Genomic DNA, 20299 nt, shown 5'->3' on the forward strand with positions numbered 1-20299 from the left:
TTAAAACTTTCTCTTGCTGCAAGTTCCAAAGATTAACTATTGTTTGAGTGAAAAAAATATTTCCTCCTGTTTGTTCTTAAAGTATTTCCATGTAATTTCATTGAGTGTCCCCTGGTCTTTGTACTTTTTCAAAGAATGAAAAATTGATTCTATTTTTGCCCACATCTGGTTATTATTATGGTGCTGTCACAGTGGTCAGTTTCTTTTACCTGACTGGCATTTGATAGGGACAAAAACCACTGAGGGATTAAAGTGTTTTCCACATTTATTTATTTGAAAAATTTGGTATAATGCTATTTGGAGTCCATCAAGGCGGTGAAAAATAAAAGTTATAGATAACATAAGATAGATGATCTTAAAATAAATGAATAGATAATAGATTTAATTTAATTAAATACTTAAGAGTACCTGACTACTATTCAATGAATTGTAAACCGCTTTGGGTGAATCTCTTCATGAAAAGGCAGTTAATAAATCCCAATAAATCAATAATTTGATAAGGGTTAGCATCTTTTTCACTATGGGATACGCAATCTGAAATTAGGTAAGGCAGATTTTATAGAGCAGTGCACTAGCAATGTTGGCTTTGTGTGACACTTCAGAAAACAACAGCACAGTCAAAAATCTGTTTGAAAAGGCTGACTGGTATAAAAATGATAAAGAGTTTTGATTTTGCGTTCAGCATGGTTCCTTTAATACAAATGTTATTGTTCTCCCCTTAGTGTTGGAATTTCTTGACAACTCGTTGCTATTAGCAACAGTCTTAATATATCACAGAAGCCAGCCATGAAGAATACCATTATCAGCTAGAGAACTACCGTATATACTTGAATATAAACCGATATTTTGGGGCCCAAAAAAATGGCCCACAAATAGGATCTCGGTTTATACTCAAGTCATCCAGCTATCCACCTCTGTCCCCTCCCGGACATGTTGCAAGACTCCCTGGTGGCCCAGTGGTGAGCCAGGACAGAAGCAACCTCTCCCATGTCCTGTGCGACTGGCTCTATACCACCCAACCTACCTCCTGCCTCTGAAAAGGCCTACCTTTCATGACCTGGCAGTCCAGTGGTGAACTCGGGCAGGTACAATCCTCCTATGCTCCTGCCCTGTCCATAGCCACTAAAGGAAATAGCTGCCGCAAGTGCCCGCAGCAAACTTGGGAGTTCCCCAGTCTTGCAAGGTTGCCATGGGAACTCTCCCACCTTTCCTCTAAAGCAGTGGTTCCCAACCCTGTCCTGAAGGACCCCCCAGGCCAATCGGGTTTTCAGGCTAGCCCTAATGAATATGCATGAGAGAGATTTGCATATAATGGAAGTGAGAGGCATGCAAACCTTCTCCATGCACATTCATTAGGGCTAGCCTGAAAACCCGATTGGCCTGGTGGTCCTCCAGGACAGGGTTGGAAACCACTGCTCTAATATAGGTATTGTGATCTTTAAGTCAGTCCCCATATGCCTTATGATGAAGACCACCAACCAATCTTAGAAGCCATCCTCAGGACTGACTCCATTCTGTTCATATCTTTTTGAAGGTGAAGTCCCGAAAACTGTACACAATATTCTAAATGGGGTCTCACCAGAGTCTTATACAAGGCCATCAGTACTTCCTTTTCCTTACTGGCCATACCTCTCCCTTTGCACCCTGGCATTCTTTTAATTTTTGCTCTTGCCCTTTCAAGCTTTGGCCACCTTAAGATCATCATCTACGTTCTGCTCCTCTTTCGTCTACTACTATTATTTATCATTTCTATAGCACTGAAAGGTGTACACAGAGCTGTACATTTAACATGTAAATGACTGCTACTCGGAGAGGTAGAGGAGTGAATAGATGGATGGAGTGGACTTCAAAGGAAGGAGAGCAGTGAGACTGAGGTGGTAGGTTGGTGAGGTAAATGCTCAAATGCTCATAGGAATTCTCTGAGTGTTGGAGCATTTATCTTGCCGGCCCAAGGTAGAAACCTCTACCACAGCTTTATAAAAGCCAGCGTTTGTGAATAAAAATAAATACTGCTTTATTCTTGCATAGACAGGCAAGTCATTGAAAAGCAGTAGGTCTGTATAAGACCTTGAAGTCTAGGGCCTGATTCACCAAAGCTTTGTTTTTCTTTTATCTCTATATCCTTTGTAAGTTCTGGTCTTTATGTCAGACTGAGAGAACACATCCTCAAAACAATAAATTCTAGGTTTTAAAAGTAAACTGACATAATAAGACATCTTAATATGCATGGAAATACTACAGCCTGAGGAATATGCATACTCTGATGGTTATTTTCAGAAGCTCTATTATTGTTTTGGAAGTCTGAAAACTGGCATTTAGAAGTCCAAGTTGCATGTTTAGCCAAATTCCATTTTCACAAAGGCAGAATACAGAAGTCTAACACTGCAGTGCGTCCATATGACAAGGGGGCGTGATCTGGGTGTGTTTTGGGTGGGAGTAGGGAGGGCCCAATGTATGATATCCAACTTAGATCACAAAAGGGGAAGGAACGTCCATGTTTAAGAAAATGGATATTGTTATGGAGACCTGGTACTTGTCCTGTCCAGACAGAAAGGTGGGCAGATGTCTACAGTAGGGATTAAAGCACATCACTTCTTTAACTCCCCTCAAATGTAAAACCAACAAGTGCTATGACCAGCATCAGGAAATTATGGACATTCTTAACAGTATAACACAGATTTGAAGAATAGCCTAATGGTTACTGCAGTTGACTAACAACCAAAGGACCCAGGTTCAGCTTCCATGTTGGCTGTTTTTTTTAAATTGTGAGCTCTCCAGGGACAGTAAAAAAAAGCTTGTTGTACCTGAACATATAAGATACCTAAAAGCCTGAAGGCCATTGAGTGGTCTACATTCAGCTACAGTAGGCAGTTTTCTGTTCCCAGAGGGCTCATAATTTAAAGCAAATCACAAACAGCTGAAGCACAATTTGCACCTTGATCCCATGATTCTCAGCTTACTGTTCTAACCATCAGACGATCCCTCTGCTTCGCAAGAATCTCTGTGTGGCCATTTTATAAGGTGGATGTTCCTGTGCAGCCCCATAAATATCCATGTCCCTAATTTTCCACCGTTCATAATCTGGACATGTAAAATGGATGTTCTTGCTGGAAGTTTCCAACACATGAATGTCCATCTTTACCCTGTTCTAACACACAGGTGAGATAGGTTGCTCATTTGTGACATTTTGACTAGGATGTCCAAATTCTTAGTGGTAATATATAAAAGCCGCTGTTGTGTTATCAATCAAATCATGTACTGTTTTGTCTTTGTTAATGTCACACTAAAGGCTGACAATAGATATTTTAATACACTCACTTATTAATAATTCTTGTTCTCAATTGTATGGACCTTCAGATAGAAGCCGGGCACTACGCTACCGGTTGCTTTGCTCTTCGTTGGTCCAGCCTTTATTAATTGTTCATATAAGACACATTTTATGATTTTTTTTGTATTTTTATTTTTTACTTGGAATTTTCTATATATTTATATTAAAGGAACGTCACTTAGTTTATAGTGATCTTGGATAAGCTAAGTGACGTTCCTTTAATATAAATATATAGAAAATTCCAAGTAAAAAATAAAAATACAAAAAAATCATAAAATGTGTCTTATATGAACAATTAATAAAGGCTAGACCGACGAAGAGCAAAGCAACTGGTAGCGTAGTGCCCGGCTGGGTTCATAGACAACGGCGTGAAAGACAAAAGTGCGCGCTGACAATTGAGCGCAGCGCGCGCCACCGCACCGCTCTAAATTACAGTTTTTAGGGGCTCTGATGGGGGTTTTTGTTGGGGAACCCCCCCCAGTTTACTTAATAGACATCGCTGCCGGCGTTATGGGGGGCTTGGGGGGTTGTAACCCTCCACATTTTACTGTAAACTGAACTTTTTCCCTAAAAACAGGGAAAAAGTGAAGTTTTTAGTAAAATGTGGGGGGTTACAACCCCCCACACCCCCCCACAACGTGGCGTGATGTCTATTAAGTAAAGTGGGGGGCTTCCCCCCCACGCCCCCCGTCGGAGCACTAAAAACAGTAATTTAGAGCGGTGCGGCGGCGCACGCTTTGCTCAATTGTCTGGGCGCGCCTTTGTCCCGGCGCGCTTTTGACCTGACACCGCCCTGGCTGCTATCTGAAGGTCCATACAATTGAGAACAAGAATTATTAATAAGTGAGTGTATTAAAATATCTATTGTCAGTCTTTAGTGTGACATTAACAAAGACAAAACAGTACATGATCAAATTCTTAGTGGGGCATCCTTTCTAAAACACCTCTCCATATGTTTAGGAATATAGCATTTTAACCAGAGCGTGTCTCAAAACTAGCTTGAAATATAGTACCTTTGAGATTGGTCATTCTACAGTAGGAAGTTTAAATAAACCGGGAATACATTTTGTATGTTTTGATAAAAAGAAAATATTCTCTCTCCTGGAGAGATTTTTGCAGCTTCAAATTCCCAACTTAGATTTTTTTTCAGATTGAAAAATACAAAATCCTTGAAAAGGTTTGCACTGAACAAAACCAACACATTGTGAAAACACATAGCAACTCACCTGCCACTAATTCTTTTGGAGGAAATAGCTTATTGTCAACTGCCACACTTATGTCATAGAATACCTCCTCTTCATCCCTGTCAGCATCAAACTGGTGAAGAGAAAAATGGCAGTCATCAACATATGTGAAAAATTATTAGGCAATTTTCAAACAAAATGCATGCTTATTAGCAGTGGCGTAGTGAGGGTAGGAGGCGCCCATGTGCCCTCCTCTCTGCCCCTCCCCCCACTCCTTCTACACCCTCCCCTCCTTCTGCATTCCCACACCACACTTGTGCCCTCCCTTCCCACCTCCATAACTCCTTAAATCTTCGCCAGAGTGAGCAGCTTCTGCGGCCTGCTGCTCACACCCGCGTTGGCTTCCTCCCTGACATCCCTTCCTGGCCCCGCGACCTGGAAGTGATTTCAGAGGTAGCCAGGCCGGTGCGAGCAGCCAGAGTAGCTGCTCGCTCTGGCAAAGATTTCTTTGTTTAAATCTTTATTGATTTTCAAACTTTGATAGTGCAATACAATTGGTAAATCATAAAATATTGCATAGAACGCACTAATAATTATACAATTATTACATTAAACAGTCATTTACTCCTATCCTCATCTTAATTATTAATACAATAAAACATATGATGTGATTTCAATATTATAATTAAATAATTTAACTCCTCAAAGTACATTTCCCTCTCCCCACCCACCCACCCTACCTGGATGTGTAAAGAAATCTAATGAAAAGGGAAGAAACTGTAATGCAACAAAAGTAGTCAATGAACTCCATACATCATTAAAGGACTTACTAGTCCCCAAACGTTCCGCCATCATTCTTTCATACTTATATGTGGTACACACATTTACCCACCAAAAAGTGTAATTAATCCTGTCATGGTTCTTCCAATTATGTGTGATCAGTTGAACAGCTATTCCTGTCATGATCAGGAAAAGGTGACTTTTATACTTATCTAAAGTAGGTTTAACATGTAGTAACGTACCACAAATTACAGCTTCATAGGTTAAGGGAATAGATGACTCAAGAATAAGATTTATTTGTCCCCAAAATGACTTCCAGAAATTAAGTATCAATGGACAAAAATATAACAGATGATCCAAAGTCCCTATATTAATATGACAATAATAAACAGGGTTATATATCTTGAACTCTTGTTCTCCAGGTCTCAGCTGATTCACTGCTGTGTATATGGCTATATTTCTACTTATTTCTTTAATTTTCTTGGCATTGTATATATCAAGTGATTAACTGGTGGATTTTCTTGCAAAACCTCTGCAGTAATAATTATAAAAACAACAAAATGTGTGAAATGTACAGTATATCTAAAATATAAGTATGGAATAAGAGGGAAGGAGGCTGTCGTAAGTTTGTCTTTGAAAAATCTTCATAACACTACTTACTTCATTATCATTAATATAGCACTGCACTGTGTTACATGAGCGTGAAGGTGAGAAGGTGAGACAGCAGGAAAGGCGAAAGAATGGCAAGATATGGCGACTCTGCCTTTTAGAGCACTAAAGAAATGGAATAATCAGATGATTCCACATGCAAGTTTTGCCTGAACTAAAAAAAACAAACCAACACTGAAAAGGTATTCATTAGAGAATGACACGGTGACAAAATTCATCACTGTTCCCGTCCCCGTGGAAAACCCCAGGAAATAATCCCATGTCATTTTCTAGTGTCTATTTCAACCACACCAGCAATCTTCAAAGCAAAGCTTGCGGGTCAGTGGTTGAGGCCATTCATACTCTTATTCTTATGTGAGCCAAGGATAATGAAGCCATTGTGACATCACTGATGTGATTGGCTCTTAGGCACTGGTGGAATGAGGCATTATGACATCACAATATCTGCTCTGGATACTAGAGACTGTCATTCTGTAGTGTCTGTTTCAACCTCAGTCCTTCTACACCAGCATTCTTCAAAGCAAAGCTTGCGGGTCAGTGGTTGAGGCCATTCATACTCTTATTCTTATGTGAGCAAAGGATAATGAAGCCATTGTGACATCACTGATGTGATTAGCTCTTAGACACTGGTGGAATGAGGCATTCTGACATCACAATATCTGCTCTGGATACCAGAGACTGTCATTCTGCAGTGTCTGTTTCAACCTCAGTCCTTCTACACCAGCATTCTTCAAAGCAAAGCTTGCGGGTCAGTGGTTGTGGCCATTCATACTCTGATTCTTCCCTCTCTCCTTAAAGAATGACATGAAGATGGTTTCCCGTGGTTATCCGCGGGGACAGGAACGGTGATGAATTTTGTCACCGTGTCATTCTCTAGTATTCATCCTCTCTAGTGGTGCTGTCCGCGTACATGCTTAATGGAGAAGGGGATTTTTTTCTATTTAGATTAAACCATCTTTCATTTGTAACTCAAGGCAAGTTACAATAAGAACATAAGCATAGCCGCACTGGAATAGACCGATGGTCCATCTAGCACAGTATCCTGTTTTCACGGAGGCCAGTCCAAGTCACCAAATAGTAGCAGCATTCCAGAGCTGAAATTGTGATGTCATAATGCTTCATTCCACCAATGCTTAAGAGCTAGCTTCTTCAGTGATGTCACAATGGCTTGATTGTCCTATACTTGGCTCACATAAGAACATAAGCATAGCCGTACTGGATCAGACTGATGGTCCATCTAGCACAGTATCCTGTTTTCACGGAGGCCAGTTCAAGTCACCAAATAGTAGCAGCATTCCATGCCACCGATCCAGGGCAACCAGTGGCTTCTCCCATGTCTGTCTCAACAGCAGTTTATGGACTTTTCCTCTAGGAACTTGTCCATAAACTTTTTTTTAAACCAGCTACATTAACCGCTCTTACCACATCCTCTGGCAACTCGTTGCAGAGTTTAACTATTCTCTGAGTGAAAAAAAATGTTTCCTCCTATTGGTTTTAAAAGTATTACTCTGTAACTTCATCGTGTGTCCCCTAGTCTTTATTCAGTTCTTAAAGGGCTCACAGTCTGTGTTTACTTGAAGGAATAAAGGGCTAAGGGGTCCTTCTACATACTAAGCTGTAGTAAAATGTGGCCGTAGTGCACTCTTACACTGGATTAGATTAGATAAAGCCATTTTTACCGCAACCAGAAAATGATCAATTTTCCATTTTTCCAATTAATGGCCCTTCCCTAATGTTAAACTCTCTCAATAAAAGTAAGAATCCTTACTTGAACTCCTAAAATAGGCCAACGATAACTATAAGCAGAGAAAAATGCTCGACAAGAGATGAAGACTTTAATTCTCAAGAACCCAGAGTTACCCTCCAGAGCAAATCTTGATGGTTAATCTCATAATTGGGCTATCATCGATTGTAGTCTTATTTTCTCTACGAACTTTATGAATTTATATTTTTAAATTTTTAACAATTATATGTTGTCAGAAATGAGTTATTTATGCTGTAAAAGTATGGTACTTAGCTCGGGTTAAAGAATACGCCCTGGCCAGTTTAATTTTGTGGTTACCATAACATATTAGTATGTTTATATTGTATATATTACAATATAATAATAAAAATAAAGTGCATAATATAAAATGTAATAATTACAATTACATTCGCACTCGAAGTCGACTCTTTAACTTGTGATGTTATAGTCCCTTTGTGTTGATTGCTTTGGATTTGCTGTTCAACCTCGGGCTTTGGGAAGGGGGGGATGGCAGGGGGTTGGGAAATGTAAGACTTCAGTTATGCTTTCTTGCTTGCATTTCTAGCACTTCTTTGAAACTTTAATAAAAATTATTTGAACATAATTACATTATATGTGTAATAATTAGATATATTATGCACTTTATTGATTATGTACTTGAATCCCTCCCTATCCCCTTCACACCCTGTCTGTGGAAAACACACACACACAAATGTTAACATGGATGCTTAGACATTTTAGTCTCTTCTGGTAAAATGACGCTTGATATATTCAATTGCACGTCTGAATTTGCCCTGGGTAGGTACTGGTAGGAAATCTCCATAGGATTAGAGTCCACGTTCCTTGAATTTTAAGAATATGAAGACAGCATACAAATTGTCTTGCTTATATAAAAAAAAAAAAGTTATAGTCTTAGCAGTGGCGTACCTAGGGAGGGGCGGGGGGGGCGGGCCGCCCCGGGTACCAGCCCTGAGGGGGTGTTCCCGGCCTTGCCGCTCAGTCCCCCCCACGCCCGAAGGACCGCTCGCCCCACTGACCTTCCAGCACACCTATGAAGCAGCCCGCAGCAGGATCGCGGCGTCAGCAATCCCTCAGCTGCTTGGGCGCTGCTTCCTGCGCCGCGGTCCCGTCCCTCCTCTGACGTCAGAGGAGGGGGCGGGACCGCGGCGCAGGAAGCAGCGCCCAAGCAGCTGAGGGATTGCTGACGTCGCGATCCTACTGCGGGCTGCTTCATAGGTGTGCTGGAAGGTCAGTGGGGCGAGCGGTCCTTCGGGCGTGGGGGGGGGCAGTAGCTTAAGGTAGCCCGGCGCAGGAAGCAGCTCCTAAGCAGCGCAAAGATAGCTGACGTCGCGATCCTGCTGCGGCTGCTTCATAGGTAGTGCGGGGAGGCCAGGGGGGCGAAGGGTCCTTCGGGGTGGGTCGGGGCATCAGGCCTTCAGGGTGGGGCGGGCGGGCGGGCAGGCAGGCAGACTTTCAAGGGGGAGGGGGGTGACAGGCAGGCAGGCCTTCAAGGGGGGGTGCAGGTCTTCGGGGGGGGTGCAGACCTTCAAGGGGGTGCAGGCCTTCAAGGGGGGGACAGGCAGGCAGGCCTTCAAGGGGGGGACAGGCCTACAAGGGGGGGGGGGACAGGCCTACAAGGGGGTGCAGGCCTACAAGGGGGGGGACAGGCCTTCAAGGGGGGACAGGTCTTCAGGGGGGGTGCATGCCTTCAGGGGGGGTGCCGACCTTCAAGGGGGTGCAGGCCTTCAAGGGGGGGACAGGCAGGCAGGCCTTCAAGTGGGGGGACAGGCCTTCGGGGGGGTGCAGGCCTTCGGGGGGGGTGCAGACCTTCAAGGGGGTGCAGGCCTTCAAGGGGGGGACAGGCAGGCAGGCCTACAAGGGGGTGGGACAGGCCTTCAAGGGGGTGCAGGCCTTTGGGGGGGTGCCAACCTTCAAGGGGGGGTGCAGGCCTTCAAGGGGGGGGACAGGCCTTCAAGGGGGGACAAGCAGGCAGGCCTTCAAGGGGGGGGACAGGCCTACAAGGGGGTGGGACAGGCCTTCAAGGGGGTGCAGGCCTTTGGGGGGGTGCCAACCTTCAAGGGGGGGGACAGGCCTTCAAGGGGGGACAAGCAGGCAGGCCTTCAAGGGGGGGTCAGGCCTTCAAGGGGGGGACAGGCCTACAAGGGGGTGGGACAGGCAGACCTTTAAGGGGGGGCAGGCCTACAAGGGGGTGGGACAGGCAGACCTTTAAGGGGGGATAGGCCTTCAAGGGGGGACAAGCAGGCAGGCCTTCAAGGGGGGGGGGGACAGGCCTTCGGGGGTGCAGGCCTTCGGGGTGGGTGCAGGCCTTCGGGGTGGGTGCAGGCATTCGGGGTGGGTGCAGGCCTTCAGGGGGGGACAGACCTTCGGGTGGGGGGTACAATCCTTCGGGGAGGGTGCAGGCCTTCAGGGGTGGGGTTTAGGCGTTCAGAGGGGGACAGACCTTCGGGTGGGAGGTAAAGTCCTTCGGGGGGTGCAGGTCTTCAGGGGTGGGGTGTAGCCCTTCTGAGGGGGGACAGACCTTCGGGGGAGGGGGGTCCTGGTGTAAAAGTACACAGAGGGAGAGAGGGAAGGGGGGGTTCAAAGATACGTGCATATGCCAGACTTTGGGGGTTAGAAATAATGGGTCTAAAAACAGAGGAGTGGGAGAGAGATGGTGCATAATGGGATTTAGGGAGGGAAGGAACAGAAAGGGAGAGAACTTGGAAACAGGGGATGGTGTGGAGGGGGGATAGAGATACTGGATAGGAGGATAGTTGGGAACAGAAAGGGAGAGATGGTGGATCCTGGGGTGGTGGGGAGTTGAGAAAAGGTGAATCTGTGGATGGAGACAAAAAAAAAGGAAAGAGGCCAGATCTCCGGGAGAGGGAAGGGAAACGGAAGGGGAGAACAGAGATGGCAGACGGATGGTTAGCACGGAGAAAGGAGACCCTGGCAAGCAAGACAACAAGAGCCTGGGACCAACAAGATTTGAATATTGATCAGAGAACAAAAGGTAGAAAAAATAATTTTATTTTCTGTTTTGTGATTACAATATGTTAGATTTGAAAAGTGTACATGAGACAGCTTGAAATGGGAACTTTTCTATTTTTGTGAATGGCAAGGCTGAGTTCAGTTAAAATATATGCTTTATAAGAAAATATAATAATGTGTTTTATAAAGTTTATAAGCATTGCTGGCATACTCGGTGAGGTGTTCCTAGTGTTGGTGGTGGTGGTAGCATGTCAGTGTGTTGAGAGGAAGAGGTAGTCTGGGAAATTCTGCTGAGCAAACTCTGGGCCCATTTCCACCCCCAGTTAGTCCACTCCACTCAACTGGTTCACACACTGAGTGGGTCTTTGGGTGTTATTTCTGGGTAGTTGTTTTAGAATCTCTTCCAGTGGTTTGTCAGTATCTCCTTCTGGTCCAAGGAAGGAAACTTTGTCAACCTTAGCATTGACCTTCAGAATATGTTTGTAACAGCGCTGCTTGTGTGGCATTAGGCTATGTAGTGATCGAAAGAAAAAAACAGACCTTTGCACATTTTTGCACTATATGGTGGGTGTATGAGGAGATTCATTTCCTGCACAGTTAAGTCCATTTGAAGTTACCTTGTGCTGTATTTGACATCTAGCAAGGTCTCTGTTTGGAAGGAAAGATCTAAGCTTAAAAATGAAGTGGCCAGAAGTTATGTTAAAAGTAGATAGCGTAGCTGGTTTTAAGAAAGGTTTGGACAAATTCCTGGAGGAAAAGTCCATTGTCTGTTATTAAGACATGGGGGAAGCGTCTGCTTGCCCTGGATTGGTGCACTCAGCAGCAACAAATACTAGTTTTGGCTGGCTCTTTCCCCGCATTTCTCCTCTCTTCCCCACGATTTAATATCCAGTTCAGGCAGTAAGTAAATGCATCGGCAGGGGGGGTCTGGTAAGTCTTGGGGGCTGGGGATGGAAGGTGAGAATCAGTTCTGTAGGCTATCAGAAATTTGCTTAATTATCTACTCACACAGAAAAGCAGTAAAGTCAATAGGTTCTCTGAGTGGGAACAACCTGTTTGATCTTGCACTCTTGTGATTGACCAATTGTTTATCACTGTTTAATTTATCACATTGATTAATTTGAGCACACCTGAGGTGTCCTATGATGGTGTGCACTGCAGGCAGAGGAGCCTTATTGTGTAAAGCACTGGAGAATTCTCTCCTCTCGCTTACCTCTCACGCTGAGGACACCCTGCTTCAGTATAATCATTTATATGATTTATCTTATAAACATTATTACGTGGTCTTTTCCTCAAGTGCTGAGACATCAGGTTGTTCCCACTTGGAGAACCTATTGACTTTTACTGCTTTTCTGTGTGGCTTTAACATTTTTGCTATTCAGTATACCTAAACTATTATTCAGTAGAAAAAATATGGTTTGTTCAATCAAATCCTGTGTGGACATTGGACTTCTATGAGTGAATGTTTTGCTTGATTGAACAAACTAAATTTTTTCTACTGAATAATAGTCTAGGTACAATGAAAGTAAATAGCAAAAATGTTTGAGTAGATAATTAAGGAAATCTTTTTCATATTGCTTGCTTATGGACTGGGAAAAAAGACTGTTCAAGCAAATGTCTCCAGAACTGCTTTAATGGAAAAAATGTGATTTTTTTTTTTAAGTACTTTGTGAAATTTATTGTTGTTGTGAAATTTATTGTTATACTTTGTTTAAACTTAAAAAGCGGTGTCATTAACAGTGAATCTAATCGAAAAATCGATTCAACAGGGTGAATCGAATCGAATGAAATATTTTTCTCTGAATCGGGCAGCACTATTGGCTACCATGAGAATGGGCTACTGGGCATGATGGACCATTGGTGTGACCCAGTTAGGCTATTCTTATGTTATGTTCTCATCTGTAGGGGCCTTTGTTTTCACTTCTTATTTTAATGTATTTTTTTCCTGGGAACTTATCAGTGTTTTTTTATAATGGGAACAAAAATGGAAGAGAATTAATGTGTGTGGAATGGGGGGGTAACTAATTTCTTCAGCTAAATAATTCAATCCACTTCAAACAGACATAGGAGAACTCACGCACCATTCACACACCCTCCAACCAAAAACGTCAAAAGAAAAAAACTGTTCGACAACCTCCTAGCCATTCGAGCTGCAACACTTGACCCCCAACTCTACAACCTATTGACCTCGACCACAAACTACAAAACCTTAAAAAAAGAAATAAAAACCCTTCTATTCAAAAAACACATAAAACCAAACTAACATAATCAGAACTGTCCCAAGCATCACCTGCAACTACTCCATATGTACTTCTGATGTCATGACAATTCCGACATAATTTATGTTATGTTATGTTTGGAATAATGGTTACATAAATGAGGTTCAATAAAAGAAAATTTTCACTGCCTGTTTCTATTCTGACCATTTATTCCATTTCATGGTTATTGCAAAAAAAAAAAAAAAAAATTTTTCCATGAGGGGGGGGGGGGGTGTCAAAAAATGATGGGCCCCGGGTGCCACATACCCTAGGTACGCCACTGGTCTTAAGGCCTCCTTCATTGAGCTCAAAGTATGGGCCACCTCTGTTAATGCCCTGAGTCCCATAGGGATTTACAGGGCTTTGGGGCTTCTGCCACATGGCATTTGCTAGAATTGCTTCATAAAAGAGGCCCTTAAAGGCAATTTTATAACAAGCCACCTATGTTGAGAGGACAGGAAGTCACCTATTTTCAGCCTATTTAATAAAAACACATAAGTCATAGGAGTAATTAATAGAATCCTCTTAACCATCTCATCTCACTATATCTATTATTTTAGATCTCCTTAAGATTGTGTAAAAACTGTTTTTGTGATGTGGACTTTATATATATCATTTTCCTTTGAGAATTTGTTTCTTTTGTGAATTTCCTAAGATATTTTCTTGTAATGGAATTGTTACAATATCTTGGGTTGCAGTGGGAGGGGCCTAAGGCCCTGATTGGCTCAAAATGGCGATTTCGAGCCAATCAGAGCCTTAAGCCCCTCCCACTGAATCCCAAGGTGCATTGGGAGAGGAAAGGCCCATCATTCACAGCATGCGGTCCGATTTTGCAGCAGAAAGTATGGGGAATGTCGGGTGATGGGGAGGGGTGTTGCCTCATATTGAGTGGTGTCAGGTTATGTGTGTGTGTGTGTGTGTGGTGGGGGGGGGGTGTTCCATGATGTTGGATGGTGTCAGGTGATGTGTGGGGGGATGGGGTTCATTATGCATTCATTCATTCATTATGCATAGATGCATAGGTTTTTATGAAGTTAGCATGTAAGTCATGGAATCACGCTATTATCTTCACCCAAGGCATGTATGAATACTTTTGAAATTCTATGTATTTCATGCGTACGATAATTTTAGCAGAAGCATTTTGGCCCCGGCTCTATAAACAGTGCCTATCGTCTAGGCACTGGGGAGTGCAATTGTCAATCATCCACTAGTTGCCGTTTATAGAATTGTGCCAAACGGTGCTTAAGTAATCTTAGGTGCAGGTAGGCGTTGAAGCCTTATGTGCACCATAAGAACATAAGAATTGCCGCTGCTGGGTCCATCGTGCCCAGCAGTCCGCTCCCACGGTGACCCTTAGGTCAAAGACCAGTGCCCTAACTGAGACTAGCCTTACCTGCGTACGTCCTTGTTCAGTAGGAACTTATCTAACTTTGTCTTGAATCCCTGGAGGGTGTTTTCCCCTTTAACAACCTCCGGAAGAGCTTTCCAGTTTTCCACCACTTTCTGGGTGAAGAACTTCCTTACATTTGTACGGAATCTATCCCCTTTTTTTTAAGTTCAATAAGTTTTTATTAAGGTTTTACAAAAGAACAGAAAGTAATAGAGCTGAACATCAGCCAAACATTGCATCGGTTCATACACTAATACATAACAAATCCATAAAACAATGCCCCAAAACATGGGATCGATAATATGAGGGATTGTTATTTCCAGGAAGAGGGAAAAAAGAAAAAAAAAAAAGGGGGAATAAAAGCAAATCAGTATAACTTATACTTAAACTATGATGTAAAGTCTGTAACCAATCTGATGGCAAACCTATACCACAATAATGTACCAAAAACATTGAGAGAAGGAGATATAGAGGAATAATGAGTGTCAAAGATTAATATCAAGTACAGTCAAAGGACGTGTTGATGTAGTTTTATCATGAATCACAAGGGCTAAGTTGGAGAGCTAAATGGTGAATCAGCATATTGTAATAAAGGACCCCAAAGCCTTCTAAACTTATGCGTCAGGCCTAATCTTTCCGCAGCTATTTTTTCATATTTAACTGTCAAACAAGTGGTGTTCCACCAGGTGTCATAGCAAACTCGTTCCAGATTCTTCCAGTTCGAAAGGATGATCTTGACAGCAATCAGGAGAAGCATATGAATGAGACAGTCTTCATCTTTGTGAAACACATCAGAGGATTTGACACTTCCTAGGATAATAGAATTGTATGATAGTGGGATGGAGGTATGAAGTAACTTGTTAATATCGGCTATGACCCTGGACCAGAATTGATGTAACAACGGACAGTCAAAAAGCATATGTTTAAGGGTGCCCTGAGAGGATTTGCAGGACCAGCATTTATCTGATTCTCCAGCTTTAAAACGAGCTAGTCTACTAGGAGTCCAATAGGCCCTATGGTTGAGAAATAAGGAAGTTTGGAGAAAGGAAGCAGATTTACAAATAGTATGGGTACGTGACCATAAATGTTCCCACTGTCTTTCAGCTAATGACATTTGAAAATCTAATGACCATTTGTGTTCCGTTTCAAGGGGATGTTGAATTTTCTGTTGTCTTGCATATTTATACCATGTAGATGCTTCTTTTTTAAGGGTGGGAAAAGACGCACATAGCGAAAGCAGTGGTGGAACTGTATTGAGAAGTGATTGGAGTTTAAGATGAGACGCAATAGCTTGCTTGAGCTGTAGCCAGCGGTATTGTTGAGAACTATTTAAACCATAAGTAGCATTTAATTGGTCAAAAGAGATCCATTGATCCCCATCCCTTAACTGGCTTACTTGGTGTACTCCCGCAGACTGCCACATCTTCCAATCTACAATGTTTTTACCAATACGAATTGAACTATTGCGCCAAATGGGAGCAGATGTTGTGTCCAACCAATTAATATCAAGTGAGGATTCTAACCTTTTAAAGACCTGAATCATGGATAGCAGAATGTGATCCCGAATGACAGGAGTTGTAGGCGGCAACATGAAGGGAAGGAGCTGTAATCTGTAAGGAGAATATCTTTCTCTTTCAAATTCAAGCCAGCGATTGGTAGAAGTTGTGAAATCTTCAGAAAGCAGCCATCTAACACCTTGCCGAGACAAGAAGGCATAGTGATAATCCAAAAGATCGGGGAAATTCACACCCCCACTATTTCTTCCTTGTTTCAGTTTATGGAGAGCAATTCTGGATGTATTATTGTTCCATAAGAACTTGATTAGAATCGATTCCAAATTTCTGTAGGTTGATAAGGGCAGAAGTGTAGGAAGCATGCTCAGAGTATACAATATTTTAGGCGTCAACACCATTTTAATCGATGCTAAACGACCCCACCATGAAAGATTCAGTGGATTCCATTTAAGAATTTCGGACTTGATGGAATTCAGTAATTGAGATGTACAATTCTCAATGGTGGAGTCTAGTGATTTGCCAAACGGGATGCCTAGGTATGTTAATGATGAGTCAGACCAACGAAAACCATATTGAGCAATTAAATGTTGATGGGCATGGGAGTTTAAGGGCATAAGTTCCGTTTTACTATTGTTAAGTTTGTATCCAAAATCTTGGAGAAGTCTTCAATGAGAGTGAGCAGTGCAGGAATGGACTCAGGAGATAAATACAGGAGAACATCGTCAGCGTATGCTGAAAACTTTACTTCAGAGTCACCACAGCGTACCCCACAAATACGGTCATTATTTCTGATAGAATGTAAAAAGGGCTCTAATGCTAGATTAAAAAGCAGGGGCGAGAGAGGACACCCTTGTCTCGTACCTCTAGTAGGCTTAAATTGAGCAGATGGATAACCATTGATGCGTACGTTTGTTGTGGGTGCTGAATAAAGAACCTTGATCATTTGAATGGAAGAATCATCAAATCCGAACCACCGAAGAGCCATGAACAGATAATCCCATTCCACTCTATCAAACGCCTTTTCAGCATCCAACGCTAATGCAATTAGTGGAGAATTTTGTGTATTAGCATGAAGTATGACATTCGCAAACATGCGTGAGTTGTCACTGGAGAGTCTGTTCAACATGAAGCCATTTTGGTCAGCATCAATTAATTTGGGAAGAAGAGATTGTAGACGAGTTGCAATGATTTTAGCGTAGATTTTTGCATCAACATTGATTAAAGCTAACGGTCGGTAGTTGGCCACATGAAGGTGATCTTTGCCAGGTTTGGGCAAAACAGTAATGCTTGCTTCAGTGAAGGTACCTCTCACGTCACCGGTGCGTATAAAATAATCAAAGAGGTTAACTAGATGAGGTGCAAGTTCCTGTTGAAAAGCAGCATAAAATTCAGAAGTGAAGCCATCTGGACCAGGAGCTTTCCTTTTTGCCATATGCTTTAAAACCAAGCCAATATCTGATTCCGATATGCTCATGGATAAGACCGAATTGTCCTCAGGCGTTAGAGTAGGATGAGGTGTTTTTGTTAATATCTTCGAAGTGTCGGGATTAGTGATTTCCGATGTATACAGACTTTCATAAAATTGACTAAATGTTCTTGAAATCAGAAGAGGATCCACTGTGATGGACCCATCCTCCCTATTGATGGCGGATATGGTTAATCGTTCTTCCTGTATTTTCAAGTATTGAGCCAATGCTCTGCCAGCTTTGTTTGAAGTACAATGATAATTAGCTTTTTGCATGAAAAGAGCATTCCCAGCTTTTTTGCTTAGTAGTAAATTATAGCAAAGTCTCTCATGATGTAACAACTTCAAGGTTTTCATATCTGACGGATTAGCTTGGTGATTCCTTTCCAGTTCTTTAATGGAGTTTACATGAGCTAAGAGTTGTTTAGTGAGCAATTTAGATTGACGAGCCTGATAGGCTATAATGGTGCCTCTGAGCGTGGCCTTGAAAGCATCCCATAAAATCGGCCAGCTAACATCAACAGCAGTATTGAATTTGAAGTATTCCGATATCGCAGCGCTAATAGATTTCATGAAATCGTCATCAAGTAATAAAGCATTATTAAACCGCCATGTTTTCCCTTTTTTTGAGAGAGAATCGCTATCAATAACCAATTCAATAGCTGCATGGTCCGAGACTGACAACTCATTAATAGAGGCATGTGATACTGAGTTCAAAAGATTGTTACTGAGTAAAAAATAATCCAGTCTCGAGTATGAATTGTGAGGAGCAGAATAGAAAGTGTATTGCCTATCTTCACCATTCAAGAGCCGCCACGGGTCAACTAATTTTAATTGTGTGATTAAATTATGAAGACTATGCCAAGACTTGGTAGGTTTGTGAGTGGCAGTTGATTTCCTGTCAATTGCCGGATCCAGAATTAAATTAAAATCGCCAGTTAATATGTGATGTTGGGAGTTATCTTCAAGCAGTGAGGCCAAAAGACTGTCAAAAAATTCTGGTTTATCTTGATTCGGCGCGTATATGTTCAACAGGGATATCTCTTTCTGATGGATAAGGAGCTTAGCAAGAATCCATCGCCCTTCAGTATCTGTAGTGTATGATAATATTTTAATGTGATCACATTTTCTAACCAACAAGGCCGTACCGTTCTTTTTATGGTCAGCAGGTGAAGCGATAACGGGTAACGACCAGTTGGTCCTCAGTTTAGCTGATTCGACGATATTTAAATGAGTTTCTTGAAGACAAACAATATCTGGGGACTTTTTGGAAACATAGTCTAATATTTTTTTCCGTTTGAATCTATCCCCTTTTAACTTTAGAGAGTGTCCTCTCGTTCTCCCTTCCTTGGAGAGGGTGAACAACCTGTCTAAGTCTATTCTCTTCAATATCTTGAATGTTTCGATCATGTCCTCTCTCAGTCTCCTCTTTTCGAGGGAGAAGAGGCCCAGTTTCTCTAATCTTTCGCTGTATGGCAACTCCTCCAACCTCTTAACCATTTTAGTTGCTCTTCTCTGGATCCTTTCGAGTAGTACCGTGTCCTTCTTCATGTACGGCGACCAGTGCTGGAAGCAGTATTCCAGGTGGGGGAGCACCATGGCCCGGTACAGAGGCATGACAACCTTCTCTTCTCTGCTCTGCTCCCCTTCTTAATCATTCCTAGCATTCTGTTCACCATTTTCGCAGCCGCCTAAATGATTGCATCTAACTTAGGCACTTACTAATGTCTAAGTCAAACTAAGCCCAAAACTGCCCAGAATCTGCCCCTAACCATGCCTACTTTTTTCGTTTTCCCAATATGCCCCCTCTGAAATCTCAATCAAACTGTATTTTGTAACTCGGGACCTTTCATCTAATATGTCCCCTCTGAAAATTCCTAACAAACTGTATATTGTAATTTTGGCTGTATTTTTTGTAATTCGCGACCTTTGCCTAATAGGCCCCCTCTGAAAATTCTTAACAAAATGTATATTGTAATTTTCGCTGTAGTTTTTATAATTCGCGACCGTTTCCAAACAGGTCCTCTCAGAAATGTTTTAGCAAACTGTATATTTTATTTTTTCGCTTTCTTAAAATTTCTGTACTCTGTATTTCCTCTGACTATCTGCATATTTTAACTTGCTGAATGTCCAGCTCTCTTGAATGTAAACCACCTGGAAGTCGCAAGATTGTGGCGGTATAGAAGAATAAAGTTATTATTATTATTATTATTACTTTCTGGTAGGCGCCTCGAAGCAGATGCCTGTCTCTAGGTGGTAGGCACCTACCGAGATAGGTGCCTACCAGCTAATTCATTTTTGAAATTGGTTTTTTTTTCACTTCCACTACTACTACTACTACTACTACTTATCACTTATAGAGCGCTAAAAGGCGTACGCAGCGCTGCACATTTGTCATTTATTTATTCATTCAATTTTCTGTACCGTTCTTCCAAGGGAGCTCAGAACGGTTTACATGAATTTGGTACTCCTACCAATTGTCTTCCTACCAACAGTCAGAATCCCCCGGCAAGGATAGGCACCATAAATGTAGACCAGGGTTTTCAAGGTCTACTTGGACGTGAATCATGCCTCCAGATGCAACTACCCTTCGCCACTTCCGGTGTCAGCCATGCCTATCGTGGTGGTAGGCCCCAATAGGTGCCTTGCAGGCGTGATTCGGCACCTTTTGTTTATGCTTGCGGTTAGGCCAAAATGCTTTACGGTTCTTTTTAACAGCGTCAGAGGAGACAGGTTCATACAGCTATTGATGCTTCCAATTCTACTGAAGGTTTCTGCACAGGACCCCTGAGGAAGGCAAATCATTGCTGAAACATAGCCTGTGTAGGGTCCGGCCTCCAGTTTGTAAGCATCAAAGACACAATGTGATCATTGTATTTCTTGACACAGACTGATGTACTTGTTTTATCAAATGACAGTTGCGTAATAAATAATTTATCACCAACTTCCTGAAACTCTGTGGAACTCGTTGCTAGA

General features: G+C 42.3%; 1 protein-coding gene across 2 annotated transcripts in view; it reads right to left on the reverse strand.

Moving 5' to 3' along the window:
• The window catches only part of AK5 (adenylate kinase 5), a 313765-nt gene that overhangs the window by 144400 nt on the left and 149066 nt on the right, over positions 1-20299 (reverse strand). For both annotated transcript variants that reach the window (XM_033917084.1, XM_033917085.1), the window contains exon 7: positions 4555-4645. In XM_033917084.1, coding sequence (XP_033772975.1) covers positions 4555-4645 — 91 coding nt within the window. The remainder of the gene's footprint in view (positions 1-4554; positions 4646-20299) is intronic.

Source organism: Geotrypetes seraphini, chromosome 12 (genome assembly GCF_902459505.1).
Source record: "Geotrypetes seraphini chromosome 12, aGeoSer1.1, whole genome shotgun sequence".
NCBI lineage: Eukaryota > Metazoa > Chordata > Amphibia > Gymnophiona > Dermophiidae > Geotrypetes > Geotrypetes seraphini.